At 54.0% G+C, this 19,150-nt stretch overlaps 1 protein-coding gene across 2 annotated transcripts in view; it reads left to right on the top strand.

Annotated features, from left to right (window-relative positions):
* The window catches only part of LRRC8A (leucine rich repeat containing 8 VRAC subunit A), a 29,092-nt gene that overhangs the window by 6,536 nt on the left and 3,406 nt on the right, over positions 1 to 19,150 (top strand). For both annotated transcript variants that reach the window (XM_047070634.1, XM_047070642.1), the window contains one exon: positions 14,208 to 16,372. In XM_047070634.1, the coding sequence (XP_046926590.1) occupies positions 14,216 to 16,372 (2,157 nt within the window). In that variant the 5' untranslated portion in view covers positions 14,208 to 14,215. The remainder of the gene's footprint in view (positions 1 to 14,207; positions 16,373 to 19,150) is intronic.

Below are 19,150 nucleotides of genomic sequence, written 5' to 3' on the forward strand. Positions count from 1 at the left end.
AGAACGGCTTTTACTCCCAGCCGCAAACATCCCCTGCTATCTCTCCCGATGCGTTTCTGCTGCATCTCGTAGTAAGTTCTATGTTTAACTGTCTCTTGAGGGCCTAAAACCTCAAAATTAAATAGGCTGCTGCAATATAGCCTCCTGCCTGGAGCAGCCTTCCACCGGAGTAAAAGTGGCTGTAAAATTCCAGAGCTCTCACATGCCACCTGGACACCCTCAGAGGTGCCAGCACCGAACTCCGGAGTCGGCTGTTGACAAATGTTCCGGCGGGGGGCGGGGGGCGGCAGGAAGCTGGGTGCACGGGGATCCTGCACTTCACGCCTCCCCCCTGGTGCCCTGTGTTGGGATCTCTGGGGGCAGCACCCCCCTCCAGCCCAGAGAGCTGGGCCACAGGCAGCTTACCTTGGTCTCAGTCCCAGTCCCCTGGGATCTCAGCAGAAGATGTGTCTGCAGCCTCCTTTAGGTGCTCCTGCCCCCATTTTGTAACCTGTCCAGGCAGGCAGTGCTGACATTCATAGCAGATCAAGGCCCACCTCCAAGGCCCCTTTGCCACCACGGACCCTGATCTGGCATCTGGCTTCTGGGCCCAGACCCGACAGAGCAGGGCTCCTTTCTAGAGTCTCCTTAAAGTTATACCTGAGACACCAGAGGCGTCTGACTATGCTCTGCTCGGGTTCCCTGCAGAAGCCTTGATTCCATGTACCCCTCGGGAAAAGGAGGTCTTGTCTTAGGAAGCATTTCCAGGGTTCCAGGTGCTCAGGTAGGGTCAGGAGCCCCACTAGCCTTCGACACAGATTGGCGTAATGGAAAGGCAGACTGGTGGTGATCTTTCCCACCATCTTCTAGCTCTGTGGCCTTGGGCAGGTCGCTTAACCACTCTCCCATAAAGGGACTGATGAGGACGCCTCCCATAACAATAACAGCAGCTAACATTACAGAGTCTTAATACGTGGCAGGCACCGGGCCAGAAGCTTTCCACGGACTCCCTCGTTCAGTCCTCACTACAACTCACGAGCCATTTTACAGATGAGGAAACCCAGAGCCCTGGGAGGTAAGAGGACTTTCCCAAGATCACCCACTGGTGAATTGGAAAGCCACCTTCCTGGTTTTCGTGGAGATTGGGAGCCGAGGCACAGGAAGTGCTGGGCTCAGTGCTGGCACGCGGTCCCCGCCGGTAGCCGGGAGCGCTAATGCCAGCCTGGTGTGGTGAGGGGGTGGCTTGAGCCTCCAGCCTGGCCTGTTGCCTCTGTGAGTCCAGGAGCCCCAGATGGGTGTCCCTCACCTGTCACCCTTCACCCTGTAAGCTAGGCCACAGCCTTGCGAGATTGTATGAGGACAGACCTGTTTGGGAGGCCCGGCCCAAACATGAGAGCAGTTTGGAAGTGAAACTTGTTCCCTCCCCCTCCCGCCTCGACTGTCTCCCATCTTCCTTTCCCGGGAAGTGAGGGTGTGCCTTGCTCCGCAGGCTGAGTGCCAAGCCAGGCAGTGCCCCCGGCCCGCTGCTGACTCACCCCAAGTGGGTGTGGGGGCCTGGAGGGCAATGCCCTGCTCTTGAGTGGGTGGGGGCTGTGTGCACCAGATGGCGAGGTGCGACCTTTCCTCCCACTCCCAGCTCTGGGACCAGAGGAGGCCCAGGGGTGCTGACCGAGGAGCAGATCCACAGGCCCAGAGCCCTTCCGGGACAGGGCCATCGACCCACCGTCTTCCTCAGGCCTCTTGGGAAGGGCCCTTCCCCCTTCCCTGGGAGAGTGTTGGAGAGACAGCCTTTCCAAGTGTGGTACAAGGAGGGGCGCCAGCCTCCTGCCTCCCCTCTTGCCTGGGAAGCTTGCCCAGCATCTCTGTTTGGGCTTTAACAAAAGGCTCACTGTGCCCTGTTTACCCGCAGCCTGGCCGGCCTGCCACGGCTTGAGTGTGAAAGCCAAGTCTCCATAGGCCGACGCGGGGGCAGGAGCACGCTTGGGTGGTCACCCTCCGGGATGGAGAGGGCAGCACATCATTGCTTACTCCCTTCCCCCTCTGTAAGAAGCATCAGGAGGAAATCAACGACATCGGTTGATACCTAAGGGGTGGTTCTGAGAGTAAATCGCCAGCTCTCTACCTCCATCCTTTCCTGGGGTCCTGAGCCTGGGTGGGGCTCCAGAAGCTCAAGGCCCTTGAGTGTGGTCTGTGAGACGGGGGCAGGTCCTGGAGGGCTCTGGGGGGGTCTGGTTTGTACTTGGAGATGCCATTCCTTGTGGCTCAGCCCTCACCTGGGTGTCTTCCCCCACTGAGTTCCGGGAGGGTTTTCTGCAGCGACAGGTGGGTTGTGGTAGGCGTAACACCTTCCTCTGTGCCACACGGTGCATTATGTTGAGTAGTCACAGTAAGCCTCTGAGGCAGGTACGGTAATATTCCCATTTTGCAGTTGAGGAAACTGAGGCTCAGAGGCAAAGTCATTTGTCCCCAGAGTCTGAGCCGACCCAACCTGGGGTGCTGCTTCCCAGCAGTGAGGACAGCACCCCGTGGAGTGTCGGTCACCTGGGTGGGGCAGGCAGGGGTGGACCAACCTTTTCCTAACACAGTACACGGCAGGTACTTCTGGTAAACTTTTACAGTCGTCAGAAACCGCACGGTGAGGACGGCCTTCTGGTTTTCTTCCCAGGTATTTTTCCTGCTCAGAAAAGTACCAAATTTAAATAACAGAAGAGTATATGGTATAGACAACCCTCTGCTATCTGATCCGCCCTCAGACTTAACTGAATATAGTTCTATGTATAGCTCTCCAGATTTTTCTATGCATACAGTAATAAGTTAGGGATACAATTTTTTTTTAAACAAGAATAGGATCGTGCCTCTTTTGCCCTGATTTTTTTTTTAAATTGCGGTAAGATACAGAAGTAAAATTATCATCTTAACCATTTTTAAACGCACAGTTCAGTGGCATTAATGCGTTCACACCATTCTGCGGCCCTCACCCCCGTTGAGCTCCAGAACTTTTTTTCATCTTGCAAACCTGAGACTCTGTACTTGTTTTTTTGTTTGTTTGTTTTTAATATTTTTAACTTTATTTTTGAGAGAGAGAGACAGAGCACGAGCAGGGGAGGGGCAGAGAGAGGGAGACACAGAATCTGAAGCAGGCTCCAGGCTCTGAGCTATCAGCACAGAGCCCGACACGGGGCTCAAACCCACAAACGGTGAGATCATGACCTGAGGTGAAGTCAGACGCTTAACCGACTGAGCCACCCAGGCGCCCCAATTTTTTTTTTTTAATTTTTTTAACGTTTATTTATTTTTGAGACAGAGAGAGACAGAGCATGAATGGGGGAAGGTCAGAGAGAGAGGAAGACACAGAATCCGAAACAGGCTCCAGGCTCTGAGCAGTCAGCACAGAGCCCGACGCGGGGCATGAACCCACGGACCGCGAGATCATGACCTGAGCCGAAGTCGGACGCTTAACCGACTGAGCCACCCAGGCTCCCCCTGATTTTTTTTTTTTTTTTTAATACCTCTTGGACATCTTTTGGGTCACTGTGTACAGATGTATGAGGTAGGTAGCATTATTCTCAGTTTAAAAGTTTATTAATTTAATTATTTATTAAAAAAATTTTTTTACATTTATTTATTTTTGAGAAAGAGACAGAGAGAGACCGAGTGTGAGCAGGGGAGGGGCAGAGAGAGAGGGAAACACAGAATCCAAAGCAGGCTCCAGGCTCCGAGCTGTCAGCACAGAGCCCGACGTGGGGCTCGAACCCATGAACCATGAGACCATGACCTGAGCCAAAGTTGGACGCTTAACCGACTGAGCCACCCAGGCGCCCCTAATTTATTTTATTTTTGAGAGAGAGAGAGAGAGCACGTGAGTGAGTGCGTGCGAGCATGAGTCGGGCAGGGGCAGAGACGGAGAGAGACAGAGAGTCCAAAGCAGGCTCCTCACTGTCAGTGCAGAGCCTGATGCCGGACTCAGGGCCCAGACTCACAAACCACAAGATCATGACCTGAGCTGAAGTCCCATGCTTAAGCTTAACCGACTGAGCCACCCAGGCACCCCTATTCTTATTTTAAAATTGTAAACACAGAGGCTTGAGCTGATAATTTTCCCAGGGTCATGGAATGATTTCAGAGGAGAGCTGCTTTTGAACCTGTGTCTTCCCAGATCCAAAGCTGTTGCTCTCTGTGCCCTCCGCGATCTGCCTGCCACCAAGGGGGAAGATAGGGACTCTCCAGGGACAGGGATATTCCGGCCTTGCCACAGGAACCTTCCCACTTCTCCCCGCCTGCGTCTGCTGTGATGTGGAAAGGGTCTGACTGCATCCTACCCCCTTCGGCAGCTCGCTGGGCACAGGGCAGGACCAGGCAGGGGTGGTATCGCGTTCTCTAGGATCCTCAGGGACCACAGGTGAGGAGCAGGCCAGTTGGAAGGAGGATTTGAATTTGCTGCCCCAGCGGTAGGTCCAGAGCGGCCGCCTCCAGCTGAGCCTGGCAGGTGTGAGGACCAGAGAGAGGACCCGCCAGAGGGGGTAGAAACGGAGGATGATTTTGGAAAATTTTGTATGAAATAATTTAAGCACACGGAAAAGTATAAAACCAGAACAAATATCTTTGTATCCAGGACTCAGCTTTGTCGGTCCTTAATTTTTACAGTAATTATATTAGCTAGATTGTCTCTGTCTCAAATTATTTCAGACATAAGCAAAGCCTCTTCCCCGAGCCCTTTTGCTTCACCTCTCTGGATGAAATTATCTTGATTTGGGGGCTCTCCATGCACGTCTTTATAGCTTTACTACACATGGATATGTTACATTATAGAAAACCTTGCATAACGCATAACATATTATTCTGTAGCTTGTTTTTTGGCTCAGCGTTGTTTCTGAGGTCCGTTCTTGTTAGTACATGTAGGTATAGATCATTAACTCATTGCTTTAGCATTCCGTTGTACGACGGTAATGATTTATGCTTTCTCCCGTTGATGGATGGGTTGCTGCTGATTTGGGGCTGTTAGGAGCAACTCTTTAGAGAGCATTCTTGTCTGTGACTTCTCATGTGTGTAAAACAACTCCCTGAGATCTATAACTAGGAGAGAAGTCGCTGGATTGTAGGATATGTCCATCCTAACTCCTCGTCTAGGAATTCAGCATTTTTGCCAGTCGCAGGGGAATGAAGTAGCATCTGATTTGCATTCCCTGATTGGTAACGAGATTAGGAATTAATTTCATGCGTTAAATTCCATTTGCATTTTGTTCTTGTAAATTGTTTGTGTATTTTGCCGTTTTTTTTTTTTTTTCTTTTGGATTGTCTCTTTCTTGTGTTTGTAAGAGTTCTGTATTTGCCCTGGATAGTAACCTTTGGTAGTTACACACATTGTAAATATCTCTTCCAAATCTGCGCGTTCTTTTTACTTGTTTTTTATTATGTTCTTTGATATGCATGTATTTTATTTTATTTAATATTTATTTTTGAGAGAGAGAGAGAGAGAGAGAGAGAGACAGAGTGCGAGCGGGGTAGGAAAAGAGAGAGGGAGACACAGAATCCAAAGCAGGCTCCAGGCTCTGAGCTATCAGCACAGAGCCCAATGCAGAGCTCGAACTCACAAACCGTGAGGTCGTGACCTGAACCAATGTCAGACGCTTAACCGACTGAGCCACCCAGGCGCCCCTATTTTTTTTTAATTTTTTTTAATGTTTATTTACTTTTGACAGAGAGAGACAGCATGAGTGGGGGAGGGGCAGAGAGAGGGAGACAGAGAATCCGAAACAGGCTCCAGGCTCCCAGCTGTCAGCACAGAGCCCGATGCGGGGCTCGAACCCACAGACTGCAAGACCATGACCTGAGCCGAAGTTGGACGCTCAACCGACTGAGCCACCCAGGCGCCCCCAGGCGCCCCTATTTGAACTTAATGTGATCACAATATCAATCTCTTCCTCTAAGGATTTGTACTCTTTGTGATAGGAAATCCTTTCTCATCCTAAGTTGATCTCTTAGATCTTTCTTTCTTCTTTTTTTTAAAGTTTATTTATTTATTTTGGAGTGCCTGGGTGGTCTAGTCGGTTGAGCGTCTGACTTCAGCTCAGGTCACGATCTCACCACTCTGGAGTTCAAGCCCCCGCGTCAGGCTCTGTGCTGACAGCTCAGAGCCTGGAGCCTGCTTCGGATTCTGTGTCTCCCCTCCTCTCTGTCCCTCCCATGCTCATGCTCTGTCTGTTTCTCAATAATAAATAAATGTAAAAAAATTTTAAAGTTTATTTATTTTGAGAGAGCACAGGAGGGGCAGAGAGAGAGAGAGGGACAGAGAATCCCAAGCAGGCTTTGGGCTGTCAGTGCAGTCTGATGCACAGCTCCAACTCGTGAACCACCAGATCATGACCTGAGCTGAAACCAAGAGTTGGAGGCTTAACCAACTGGGCCACCCAGGTGCCCCTTTTTTTAAACACTTTCAACTTTTGGGGCACCTGAGTGGCTCAGTTTGTTGAGGGTCTGATTCTTGATTTCGGCTTGGGTCATTATCCCAGGGTTGGGGGATCGAGCCTTGCCCATGTTGGCCTCCTTGGAGCTTTTGTCTTAGGTCTTTGGTTCATTGGAATTTATTTTCATATTAAGGAAGTAGATGAGGCTATGGTTGTTTTCATGTGAGTACCTGAGAGCCAGCTCCATTCATGGACGCCCACTCTTTCCCTCGACCTGCAAAGCTAATACTCTTCATGTCTGTTTCCAGACATTTCAGGGTCTGTTTCTAGGCTCGCCCTTCTGTTCCTTTGATCCATCCATCTATCCCTACATCACAATACCACATTGGCTGAATTCCTATATCTTTGTGGTCAGTCTCCTCTCACCTTGTTCTTCCAAATTGTCTTAGCTATGCTTGATCCCTTGGAATTGTGATTTTTATTTTATTTTATTTTATTTTATTTTATTTTATTTTATTATTTTTTTACCCAAATTTTATTTTTTTTTTTTTTTTAAAAATTTTTTTTTCAACGTTTTTTATTTATTTTTGGGACAGAGAGAGACAGAGCATGAACGGGGGAGGGGCAGAGAGAGAGGGAGACACAGAATCGAAACAGGCTCCAGGCTCCGAGCCATCCGCCCAGAGCCTGACGCGGGGCTCGAACTCCCGGACCGCGAGATCGTGACCTGGCTGAAGTCGGACGCTTAACCGACTGCGCCACCCAGGCGCCCCACCCAAATTTTATTTTTATTGCTATTTTTTTTAATTGAAGTGTTGATCTTTTATTTATTTATTTTTTTAAATATATGAAATTTATTGTCAAATTGGTTTCCATACAACACCCAGTGCTCATCCCAAAAGATGCCCTTGGAATTGTGATTTAAAAAAAAAAATCTTTTCGGGGCTCCTGGCTGGCTCGGTCAGAAGAGCATGTGACTCTTGATCTCGGGGTCATGAGTTCGAACCCCACGTTGAGTGTAGAGATTACTGAAAAAAATAAACTTAAAAAAAAAAAAACACAAAAAAAACCAAACTTCATTACCTGACTAGCATAATAGAAGATAGAGGTAAGTTTGGAGTGAAAAAAGATTATAAACAGCAGTCTGATGTCACTGCCAATATGGTTCAAATGTGTGTGTTAAGTTTTATTTGTATACATAAAACTCGTAACGGAAGAATTACTCCACCACAGTTTTATTACCTACTCTTTGCAGGTAGCATACTTCTGACGTTTTTCCTCTTATCAAGTCATTGGGTGTCTTGCTCTAACAAGTTTTCATTCTTTCATAGTGTTTTATCATCTGATCATTTAATGAGTCTTTAACCAGTCACCCAGTAATGGGCATCTGGGTTGTTTCCAATTTTCCCAGGGCATAAATAATACTCTGATGAACATTCCTGTAACTGGCTTTTGTCCTGCTCTTTCGCAGACAACTGCCATCCTGCCTCCTACGGCCTCCTTCCTGAGCTCCATCCACCCAGATCGGCAGGTCTTGTCTCCACTGCTGTATTCTGGGCTCTGCACAAGGGCCCCGGATGAGTCTGGGGTGGCCTCTGTCCTGCAGGACTCCTAGCCTCCCTGGCCCCCGGCCCCTGGGTGGCCTCTTGCCCACTGCCTCCGAAGCTTTACTTGGGTGCAGCCATTGGCCTCCCACTTCACTGGTGGATGTTAACCCCTGACTTCTAGGAGGGCACAGTCTGTAGCTCAGAGTGAGGCGTCCATTCTGGAAAAGAAGTAGTCAGCCCAGAGCTCAGAGGACAGCAAGGCACATTGCCTTTTTGTCTTTTCTCAGTTCAACCTGTTCATCTTTGTCCTCTATTCAGGATCCTTTCCAAATTCTCCATCTCCAGGGGCAAAGACCTGACCTGATCTGACCCAATTCCCCACTGCCCTCCCCAAACTGCCCTCCCAGAACTTCAAAAGAACACCTGATCCCCACATGAGAACTGATTTTCTTTTTCTTCTTCTTTTTTTTAAGGCTCTGTTTCTTTTGAAGTCTACTATTTTATCAATCACAAAGATAATGCATGCTGGTAAAAAATTAGTTTCTTTTCATTCTGTTTCTTATTCCCTCTCGGAGAGGGAGCCCCTCCCCACAGTGCAGGGACTGTGGGTCAAGGGTTTATCAGAATGAGATTATATTTATTTATTTTTCTGGATCTTGCTTTTTTTCCGAAATGGTATTACATACACAGCTACTTCGTTCCATTGAAAAGGTCGCATCCTCGTTCCCGCCCACGCGGTCCAGGCCCCGCCCACAGTGGTCCAGACCCGCCCACTGTGGACCAGGCCCCACCCACGGGTGTCTCTGCCTGGTATCTGCCAGCCCTCTGGGTGGTTTTCCTCCTTCCATTTCCTTCCTTTGTGCTCCTGTTCTGTGCACTTTTCAGCCACCCCTGACTGTCTATTGAAGTCGGGGTTGCTCTGGGGGGCCAGGCCCATGTCTGGTTTAGCCGTATCCCACAGATGGGGGCACACTGAGGCTCAGAGACATGAAGGCGCCCGCCCAGGGTCACTCCACCACTCAGGACAGAGCCCAGACTAGCCCGGCCATCCCTCCAGCTCTAAGCTCACATCATGTAGCTTGGGGCTTGCTCTCCACCTGACCGATGGGCCATACACGGGCAGTTTGGGAAAACTCATTTCAGTGACTTCTGATAGTCCTGAGAGCTTGGCAGGGCATCTGTGTCCCCCGCCCCACCCCCCATTTTATGGCTGGGGAAACCAACGTGCCACGAGGGAAAGGAGTCCTGGCTCCTGGACACACTGCTCCCTCCCTGCTGGCTGCAGGCAGAGGTGGCCAGGACAAGGGGGTGTTTGGTGGCATCGGCAGCTCTAGAGCCAAGCCTTGCTGGCTGACCTCAGGGTGGGCCACAGACAGTGTGAAAGGAGGTGCCCAAGGCAGGCACAGGCCTGGGATCACATGCCCCTCGGTCCCTTGACCACCTTTTACAAGATGTGGGCATATCCACGACAGAGTCTCTGCCCCCTTTGGGACAGGGAAACAGGCCATGGGGGAGACGAGCTATTCCAGACCCCTGCCCGGAGGCGATGCAAGCTGGGGAGGGGCTCAGTGCAGGGAGGGGATGAACACACTGCCTCCAGGAACCGTCCTGGGCGGAGTGCTTTCTGTAACCGGAAACGAGATCCCCACTTCCTTAACCTGCTCCCTTTCCCTGTGGCGCCCTCCTGAGCACAGGGGTCTGCTTCCAGGTGGGATCCGCTCCACCCGGGTGGCCCCCTGGAGCTGCTGCAGGTCCGGGCTCCACTGTGGATCTGGCTCTGAAGGTGGCCTCTGTCACAGTCAGTGTGAAGTTGGGCCAATGGCTTCTCTCTCTGAGCCTCAGTTTCCCTATCTGCAAAATGGTTGTGGGGAATATCATTCAGCCTTAAAAGGGAAAGGAATTCTGACCCGTGCTAAGACACGGAAGAACTTTGAGGGCCCTGTATTAAATGGAATACGGCAGACACAAAGAGACGAATGTTGTTGCAAGTCTCTGTTCATGGAGCACCTGGGATAGTCAACTTTATAGAGACGGAAAGTAGAATGGCGATTGCCAGGGGCTGGGGGAGGGGGCAGTGGGGAGTTGGTGTTTAATGGGGACAGAGCAGACCCATGCTGGTGGTGGCTGTACGACAATGGCAGTGTATTTAATGCCACTGAATGACATACCTAAAAATGGTTAAAACAGTAAGTTCTATGTTATGTGTATATTACCACAGTGAAATTTGGAGAAAAAGAAATGGGTGTGGTGGGGGGGGGGTGCCTGACCGGCTCAGTCGGTAGAGCATGACTCTTGATCTCAGGGTCATGAGTTTAAGTCCCACGTTGGGTGTAGAGCTCACTTAAAAAAAAGAAAAAAAAAATGGGTGCTGGAACAATGTGCTCATCCTGGACTTGGCCCTGAGTCTTTAGTCTGGGAACAGGAGCTGCCCCTGTGGATGTTCAGTGCTCTTGAGTCACTGGCTCGTGGGGCGGGTCCCTGCACTGGAGATCCCTACCTGGGGCAGGGTGGGGTGTGAGGGGCTCTGTCTCCTTCCCAGGGGCCCTCAGGGTTGGGCGGAGCCTCCGCTTCCTCCCTGTCAGGATGTGCAGCCCTGCCCACATCCACCTGAAACTCGCTGCTGCCCTCCCTCCCCGCCATGCCTGGGCCCTGCCCTTCCCTGCGTCCCACTCCTGCCCCGTCCTCTCGGGCCCTCTCTTGAGACCCACTGATTTTATTGAGCACCTACTATGCGCCAAAGACTCCTGCCCTGAAGGAGCAAGACGAGGAGGTGCCTGAACCGCCTGCCTGCCCGCCCCACTCTGCGCTAAGCACTGTAAAAGCATGAAATTCTGTGGACGCTTTCCAGCAGCCCTGTGAGGTGTCTGTGCAGCCTTGCCCGGCAGATCTCAGCTCAGCCTTCTTGGCCACTGGCTTGCCCCACCCCAGCCTCAGCAAGAGCTGCTTGGGAGGGGGCTGCCCCTACCACCTAGCTGTTTGTTGTCGGGGGCCCCTGGGGCGGGCGCCCCTCCTTCGCATCCCTGGGGACTAAAGCCTGGGGTTTGGTGCCTGCACCTTCTTTCCAGATTTCTTCCAAAACCCCAGCAGAGAGGGGCAGTGCCTTGTCCAGAGTTCCACAGTGAGCTGGTGGCAGAGGTGAGGCAGAAATAGGGGGCAGCTAGAGGGTCACTCCCACGGGGCCGGGCCTGCACCGAACTCCCAGCCAGGGCCCCTGGCTCTGCACCCTGAGACTCCACGAGGCTCTTCTCAGCAGGGAGGCGGCATCTGTGTCTCCCACCACTGCCCATGAGCTCCCACTGGACACAGAGGCCCCTGAGGCGTGGACACACCTTGGGCACTTTACTCGTCCCCAGAAGGCTGAGCCAAGGGCTGGATGGCAGCGAGTTCAGGATGTGCTTGAGACCAGGTGTTTGGGGTCGGGGGCAAGCTAAGAGCCAGACATACCGGTCTGGAATGGCCTGGGCTGTTTCCTCCCTCTGTCGGCCTCCAGTTCCCTCACCTGTAAACGGAGCTGTGCACAGTTCCCACCTCAGAAGTCAGGAAGCCACATGTGCAAAGCCCTAGGACGGCAGGGCCCAGAGGCCACTCCTCACCGTGAGACCGGGTGTCCCCACTAGGCTGGCACACCCACCTCCCTCCAAAACTGTGAGTTTGCAACCACATCCTGCCTGGTCGTAAACTGCACCGCCCCCAGCGTCTGGCGTCCTGCCGTGGCCGTCTCTCTCTGGAATCTCCGGGGCAGGCTGGTGCACGCCCTCGGGCGCTCGGTCTCGGCCCCTCCTCCCTTCCCGTCCCCAGCCTTTGGGTGCCTGCCTGGATGTGGGCTTGGGGAACTGGGGAGGGAGGGACGAGTATCCGGGTCTCTTTCAGCTGGAGGCTGGCTGCGTGATTCAGCGAGCCCTCCCCGGGGTGCCCCCTCCCCAGGAGTGTGGGCGGTGTAAGGAGCCAGCCAGTCATTAGAGGCCCAGGCCTTCTTGCCAGGAGGGCTGACCCCTGGGCTGGAGCTGGTGGCCCAGGGAGGGTGGTGGTGTCTACTGGCCCCGTGGTGACCTGAGTTCTGGGAACCCCAGGGGGGCAGGGAAGCTGGACTCCCGGGTGTGGCCTCTTGGCATGGTCACGCTGACAGCAAGCCCGTGCAGCAGTGACGACCCAAGTGGGGAGGTGGAGGGACAGGCCTGGGTTCAGTCCCAGTTCTGCCCTGAGTCGTAGAGTGACCGTGGCAGGTGACTTCACTTCCCTGAGCTCAGTTCCCCCGTCTGTGGAACGAGGCCAAAGACAGGCCTGCGTGTGGGCATCGAAGGGATTCCGTGGTATGGGCTAGCCCAGTGCCTGGCACACGTCCATCTGAGTGCCCCGATTCCCTCTCAGAGTCCTGGGTTGCTTTCTTCCTGTCCTTCCCACCCGTCCTGGTGTGCCCTGGAAAGACAGGATGGAACACATTTGGCGTTTGCAGGGAGGCCCGTTTTATGAATGTTTCATTACCGTGGTCATTACTAACATTACCAACAGTCAGAATGAGGGGGGCAGTCCTGTAGTCTGGGCACCCTGGTTCGTCTCCCAAGAGAAACAGACTAGTCTGTCAAAATACAAGTACTTAAACCTTGGTTTAAAGTCTAGATTCTAGGGGCACCTGGGTGGCTCAGTCAGTTGAATGCCAGACTTCGGCTCAGGTCATGATCTCATGGTGCATGAGATCGAGCCCCGCGTTGGGCTCCTTGCTGACAGTGTGGAGTCTGCTTGGGGTTCTCTCTTCCTCTCCCTTTCTTTCTGCCTCTCTCTCTCTTTCAAAATAAGTAAACTTAAAAAAAAAATCTAGATTCTACATTGGAAAATAGGGAGTAAAATAAAATTCACAATTTTATTTTAAAAAAATATGCACAGAAAGGACTGGAAGGTTATTACGCATTGAAAAGTTAACAGTGGGTAACCCTGGCAGTGTTCTTACAAGGGATCTCTTTTTTTGTGTTTATGCTTTTTTATATTTCCCCAAGCGTTCTCTGGTGAACATAGAGTACTTTTTAAAATTTCGTTACAGTCTTGCAGACCAGTAGTTGTAAGGGCAGTGTATCTTGGCAGGGTGATTGCAGACAGCCCAAGCACAGGATTCCTTTCGCACCTTCATTTTGTTGCACTCCTCCTGTATGTCACTGGCTGGATTTCCTGAATGTGGCTTCTTACGCAGTGTTCCCCAAACTTGGCCGATCGTTAGTGTCACCAAAGTCAAGTGTAAGCTCTACCTGAGACCTGCCGAATTGAACTCTCCAGGGAGATAATATGCTGCTATTTTTAATTTCCTTATACACACACATGTAGATGCACACGGCCAGAGATGATGATAATAATAACAATAACAATAATAATAATAATAAATAATAATAATTGTTATATCATCCAGCATGCGGCAGAGATTGGTCTTGTTTTCTTGTCTTCTCTCTGCTTGGCCGCACCCCCTACTCTGTGTGTGTGTGTGTGTGTGTGTGTGTGTGTGTAAGAAAGACTCCCTTCAGGATCCAGTAGGGACATAATTACATGCATCCTCATAGAACTTTTTTGAATTTCCCTATTTGTCTTACAAAAGTGAGTTCATGGGCACCTGGGTGGCTCAGTCGGTGAAGCGTCTGACCCTTGGTTTCAGCTCAGGTCATGGTCTCACTGTGAGTTCGAGCCCTTCACTGGGCTCTGTGCTGACAATGCAGAGCCTGCTTGGGATTCTCTCTCTCTTTCTCTCCGGCCCTCCCCTGCTCACGCTGTCTCTGTCTCTCTCAAAAATAAATAAATAAACTTAAAAGAAAAAAGTGAGTTCACATCAAGCCCCCTCTTCTCCATTGGGATTTCCCACACTTGGAGGAAACCTCTTCGGGTCACTGGGGCAGCATCACGGCCCTGGTTCCAAGTGAACTGGGAGTTTTCAACAAGCCCCTCTGGTCAGTCTGATCGTCAATAGGATGCAGCCTGGGGACAGGAATTCCCAAATGGTCCTGCTGGAATGCAGGGCGAGGCCACCTTAGCCATCTGTCGGCGTGGGTCCCGACCTCAGTTCTTGGTCTTCACGTCTGCTAAGTCCGGAGACCACCTGCCTTCCCCTGTGCTGGTGTCCCAGCCGCCTGGTGGCCACATAGTTCTGGACAGGGGCTGATCGGTGGGCCACCCTGTGCGTGGCAAGGCTGTGACTCCCAGCCCGACTCAAGGTGGAATGTTGGACGATGGGTGCGCCGTCTCCTGGGTCCCAGACAGCCAGGCCGCCCTGTGGTAACCCCCTCCTGTGGGTCCCTTTCAGGTTGAACCATGATTCCAGTGACAGAGCTCCGCTACTTTGCGGACACGCAGCCAGCCTACCGGATCCTGAAGCCATGGTGGGACGTGTTCACCGACTACATCTCCATTGTCATGCTGATGATCGCGGTCTTTGGGGGCACACTGCAGGTCACCCAGGACAAGATGATCTGCCTGCCTTGTAAGTGGGTCACCAAGGACTCCTGCAACGACTCATTCCGGGGCTGGGCAGCCCCTGGCCCAGAGCCCACCTACCCCAACTCCACGGTCCTGCCGACCCCCGGCGCAGGCCCCACGGGCATCAAGTACGACCTGGACCGGCACCAGTACAACTACGTGGACGCCGTGTGCTACGAGAACCGCCTGCACTGGTTCGCCAAGTACTTCCCCTACCTGGTGCTCCTGCACACGCTCATCTTCCTGGCCTGCAGCAACTTCTGGTTCAAGTTTCCGCGCACGAGCTCGAAGCTGGAGCACTTCGTGTCTATCCTGCTCAAGTGCTTCGACTCGCCTTGGACCACACGCGCCCTGTCCGAGACGGTGGTGGAAGAGAGCGACCCCAAGCCGGCCTTCAGCAAGATGAACGGCTCCATGGACAAGAAGTCGTCGACGGTCAGCGAAGACGTGGAGGCCACCGTGCCCATGCTGCAGCGGACCAAGTCCCGGATCGAGCAGGGCATCGTGGACCGCTCGGAGACGGGCGTGCTGGACAAGAAGGAGGGCGAGCAGGCCAAGGCGCTGTTCGAGAAGGTGAAGAAGTTCCGCACCCACGTGGAGGAGGGGGACATCGTGTACCGCCTCTACATGCGGCAGACCATCATCAAGGTGGTCAAGTTCATCCTCATCATCTGCTACACCGTCTACTACGTGCACAACATCAAGTTCGACGTGGACTGCACCGTGGACATCGAGAGCCTGACGGGCTACCGCACCTACCGCTGTGCCCACCCGCTGGCCACGCTCTTCAAGATCTTGGCGTCCTTCTACATCAGCCTGGTCATCTTCTACGGCCTCATCTGCATGTACACGCTGTGGTGGATGCTGCGGCGCTCCCTCAAGAAGTACTCGTTCGAGTCCATCCGCGAGGAGAGCAGCTACAGCGACATCCCCGACGTCAAGAACGACTTCGCCTTCATGCTCCACCTCATCGACCAGTACGACCCGCTCTACTCGAAGCGCTTCGCCGTCTTCCTGTCGGAGGTGAGCGAGAACAAGCTGCGGCAGCTGAACCTCAACAACGAGTGGACGCTGGACAAGCTGCGGCAGCGGCTCACCAAGAACGCGCAGGACAAGCTGGAGCTGCACCTGTTCATGCTCAGCGGCATCCCCGACACCGTGTTCGACCTGGTGGAGCTGGAGGTGCTGAAGCTGGAGCTGATCCCGGACGTGACCATCCCTCCCAGCATCGCCCAGCTCACGGGCCTCAAGGAGCTGTGGCTGTACCACACGGCGGCCAAGATCGAGGCGCCCGCCCTGGCCTTCCTGCGCGAGAACCTGCGGGCCCTGCACATCAAGTTCACGGACATCAAGGAGATCCCGCTGTGGATCTACAGCCTGAAGACCCTGGAGGAGCTGCACCTGACGGGCAACCTGAGCGCGGAGAACAACCGCTACATCGTCATCGACGGGCTGCGCGAGCTCAAGCGCCTCAAGGTGCTGCGGCTCAAGAGCAACCTGAGCAAGCTGCCGCAGGTGGTCACCGACGTGGGCGTGCACCTGCAGAAGCTGTCCATCAACAACGAGGGCACCAAGCTCATCGTCCTCAACAGCCTCAAGAAGATGGTGAACCTGACCGAGCTGGAGCTGATCCGCTGCGACCTGGAGCGGATCCCACACTCCATCTTCAGCCTCCACAACCTGCAGGAGATCGACCTCAAGGACAACAACCTCAAGACCATCGAGGAGATCATCAGCTTCCAGCACCTGCACCGCCTCACCTGCCTTAAGCTGTGGTACAACCACATCGCCTACATCCCCATCCAGATCGGCAACCTCACCAACCTCGAGCGCCTCTATCTGAACCGCAACAAGATCGAGAAGATCCCCACCCAGCTCTTCTACTGCCGCAAGCTGCGCTACCTGGACCTCAGCCACAACAACCTGACCTTCCTCCCCGCCGATATCGGCCTCCTGCAGAACCTCCAGAACTTGGCGGTCACGGCCAACCGGGTGAGTGGCTTGGCCGTGGCTCCGCGGGGGGCCCGGCGGAGGCCTTTGGCGGAGGAGGGGGAGGTGTTCAGGAGGCTCCGTGTCTCGGGGTGGTCGGGATGGCCTGAGGCTCCTGGGCTGGCGGTCCTCCCCCGCCCCCGTGGTTCCCAGAAGCACCCGGGAGGAGCCTTGTTGGGAATACAGATTCCCGGGCCCCGGGCCAGTCCTGCCGACCTGGGCTTGGGAGCCTGTCTTTGCCATAGGATGCTGCAGAATCCTTCTGTCGGGAGGGCTGGTGTGGTAAGGTTGGGGGGGGGGGTGGTCTGTCCCTGAAGGGACCCGGGGCACGTTCCTTATAGGCAGGGGTGTGCTGGGGCAGGAGGTCCGAGGGCTGGGTTGTGGGAGGCAGGACCCAGCCTGGAGCTGGCTCTAGATCGCATTTGGAGTCGAGGGGCCAGTCTGGATCCACTGGAGACAGAAACCGTGGGTGGCTGGTGCTCACCGAGGCGAAACCGGGTGGTTTCTGCAACTCTTTGCGCTGCTCACACCCTTCCCCCTCTGTGTCTTGGGGTGGTAGAGGGCACAGTCGGGCTTGTCGCCACCTGCCTTTTTGGAGAGGAAGTTGTACAAACCATTTCAGGCCAGCAGTGTGGGAGGCGATGCCCTGGAGGGCTACAAATCGTTGGTAGCCCTGTGTGCTAGCCCCTCGCCTGCCCAGGGAAGCCCCCCACCCAAGGGCCCCTTCTCAGAGGCAGGCGGGTGGAGTTGAGGGCAGGGTGCTCCTGTGGCCCTGTGGTCAGGTCTCTGTAGTGCAAGCAAAGCCACAGCCACTGGAAGGACCTCCCCCTGCCCGCCCCTCCTGCGCACCTGCAGGAGGGTGACACATTCCTGGTCTCTGCTGACTGGCAGTGAGGCAGGTGGCGGTGGGAGCCCCAGGCCAGGAGTGCAGACTCTGGAGACCTGGTTCGGACACCATCCCTGCGCCGCCCTGTGGCCAGGGGCACAAAGCGGCCCACCCTTTGCAGGGCACGAAGCTCCCGGCAGGAGCTCTCTCATTTCAGGCAGTCCCTGAAATGCCCCTGCCCCAGGAAAGGACACACCTTCTCCAGTGTCACTCAGATTGAGGGGTCTGGGTCCCCCTCTCCTCCGCCCTAAGCCTCTCTCAGTACAAACCAACCTGACGCTTCCATAGATCAGGGGTGGTGACAAATCCTGTCTTCCTCCCCCAAATCATGACTGAGCGTACAAGGGCGAAGGTCATGTCCCAGGTTGCCTCACTGGAGAATCTGCCCCCATGGCCTGGGACAGGCCACTGATCAGGAAAATTGGACCTCTGGGAAGAAGCCACATTTGGGCAGCACCAGACAGACCCCAACACTTCCTTTAATACGTGGAGGGGGACCAAGCGGCTCCCCGAGAGCACAGTGTGGGGGCCAGATTGCCCCTGGAATTGGGTCCACTAAGGCATCTCACAACCCTTTGTCTGGGGGGTGGCGTGGGGCAGCTTGCTGGGCCCTCCTTCCTGATGGAGGGTGCAGCAGACGTCCAGCCTGGCTCGAAGTTCCATCCGCTAACCCCCGCTGCTCACCCCTAGCAGGCCTATTAGGTCGTGCCTGTTGGCTGAGGTCACCCCTCAGGAAAGGAGCTGGCGACAGGCAGACACACACGCTGTTGCTGTCCCGAGGAAGGAGACCCTCTGCAGCCCTATTTAGCACACTGTTTAATCACATCCTGTCTCCGCCCCTGGAATGCCAGAGGCCTCTGTAAAAAAATTCACTTGGGCAGGATCCTTGTCAGGCCCATCCTTTCAAGCTGGAGCCCCTCTCCTCCTCCTTTGTGAGCACCCCCCCGCCCCTGGGGCTGCAGGTGGACAGGGAGGGGTGGGTGTGACCTGGCTCAGGCCCTTAGCTGCTCTTTTCCCAGGTTTAAAGTCGTGTGAATAGACACGGAAAACTGGTGTTCATCTGTCCACAAATCCATTTATTCATTCTTTCATTGATTTGGTAAATGCTTTTCAAGCACTCCTAGCATGGGACAAGGTGCTGGGGACACAGGGACGAACAAGGCCCACTGGCTGCCCATCTGGAGCCTCCTGGGCACACACGGGAGCGGCCTCAACCCAGATTTAGGTCAGGAGGGCCTCCTGGAGGAAGGGACATGTCACCTGGCCCTGAGGACGAGGAGGAGTCCGCCAGATGAAGAGGAAAGGGGAGAGTCCAGTAGGTTCTGTCCATGGGGGAGGAGCAGCCTGAGGCCAGGATTGGTAGGAGAGTCCTGTTGTTCTTCCTTGTCTCCATCAGATCGTCCCTGTGCCCCTTGTCTGGTGACGTGGGTCTTGGCACACAGGAAACATTTGCCAGATACTGGTTGATTGAGTGGATGAAAGAACGACCTAACTTACAACTGGGAGAGACTGATCTTGCTGCAGTGTGAGGCTGTGGGTTTGAGGGACAAGATGAGCGAGGTCAAGAGCTGGCAGAAAACCCAGGTGCAGCCACCGGCGGGGGGCGGGGGGGCGACAGAGGCTGCTGCGGGTGGAGAGACATTGGCGGCAGAATCCGCAGGATGGGGCTGGATCGGATGCGGGACAAGGGGAGAGCTCCGAGTGACTCTGGGTTTCTCACTTGGCTGCCTGGGAAGATGGGCCATTGAAACGGGATGTAGAGGGAGTCACTGGTTTTCAGAGGGGAGAGTGTATGTCCCATGTTGAGGGTCTGGCGCCCCTGGGACATCCAAGGGACGTTCATATTGAGTCAGCCTGAAGCCCAGGGAATCCGCCCTGTGCCCACCCAGGCTCCT

The sequence above is a fragment of the Lynx rufus genome, unplaced genomic scaffold (assembly GCF_022079265.1).
Source record: "Lynx rufus isolate CCGP_SWC_20201006 ecotype Redwood Valley unplaced genomic scaffold, mLynRuf1.p SCAF_10, whole genome shotgun sequence".
Classification (NCBI taxonomy): Eukaryota; Metazoa; Chordata; class Mammalia; order Carnivora; family Felidae; genus Lynx; species Lynx rufus.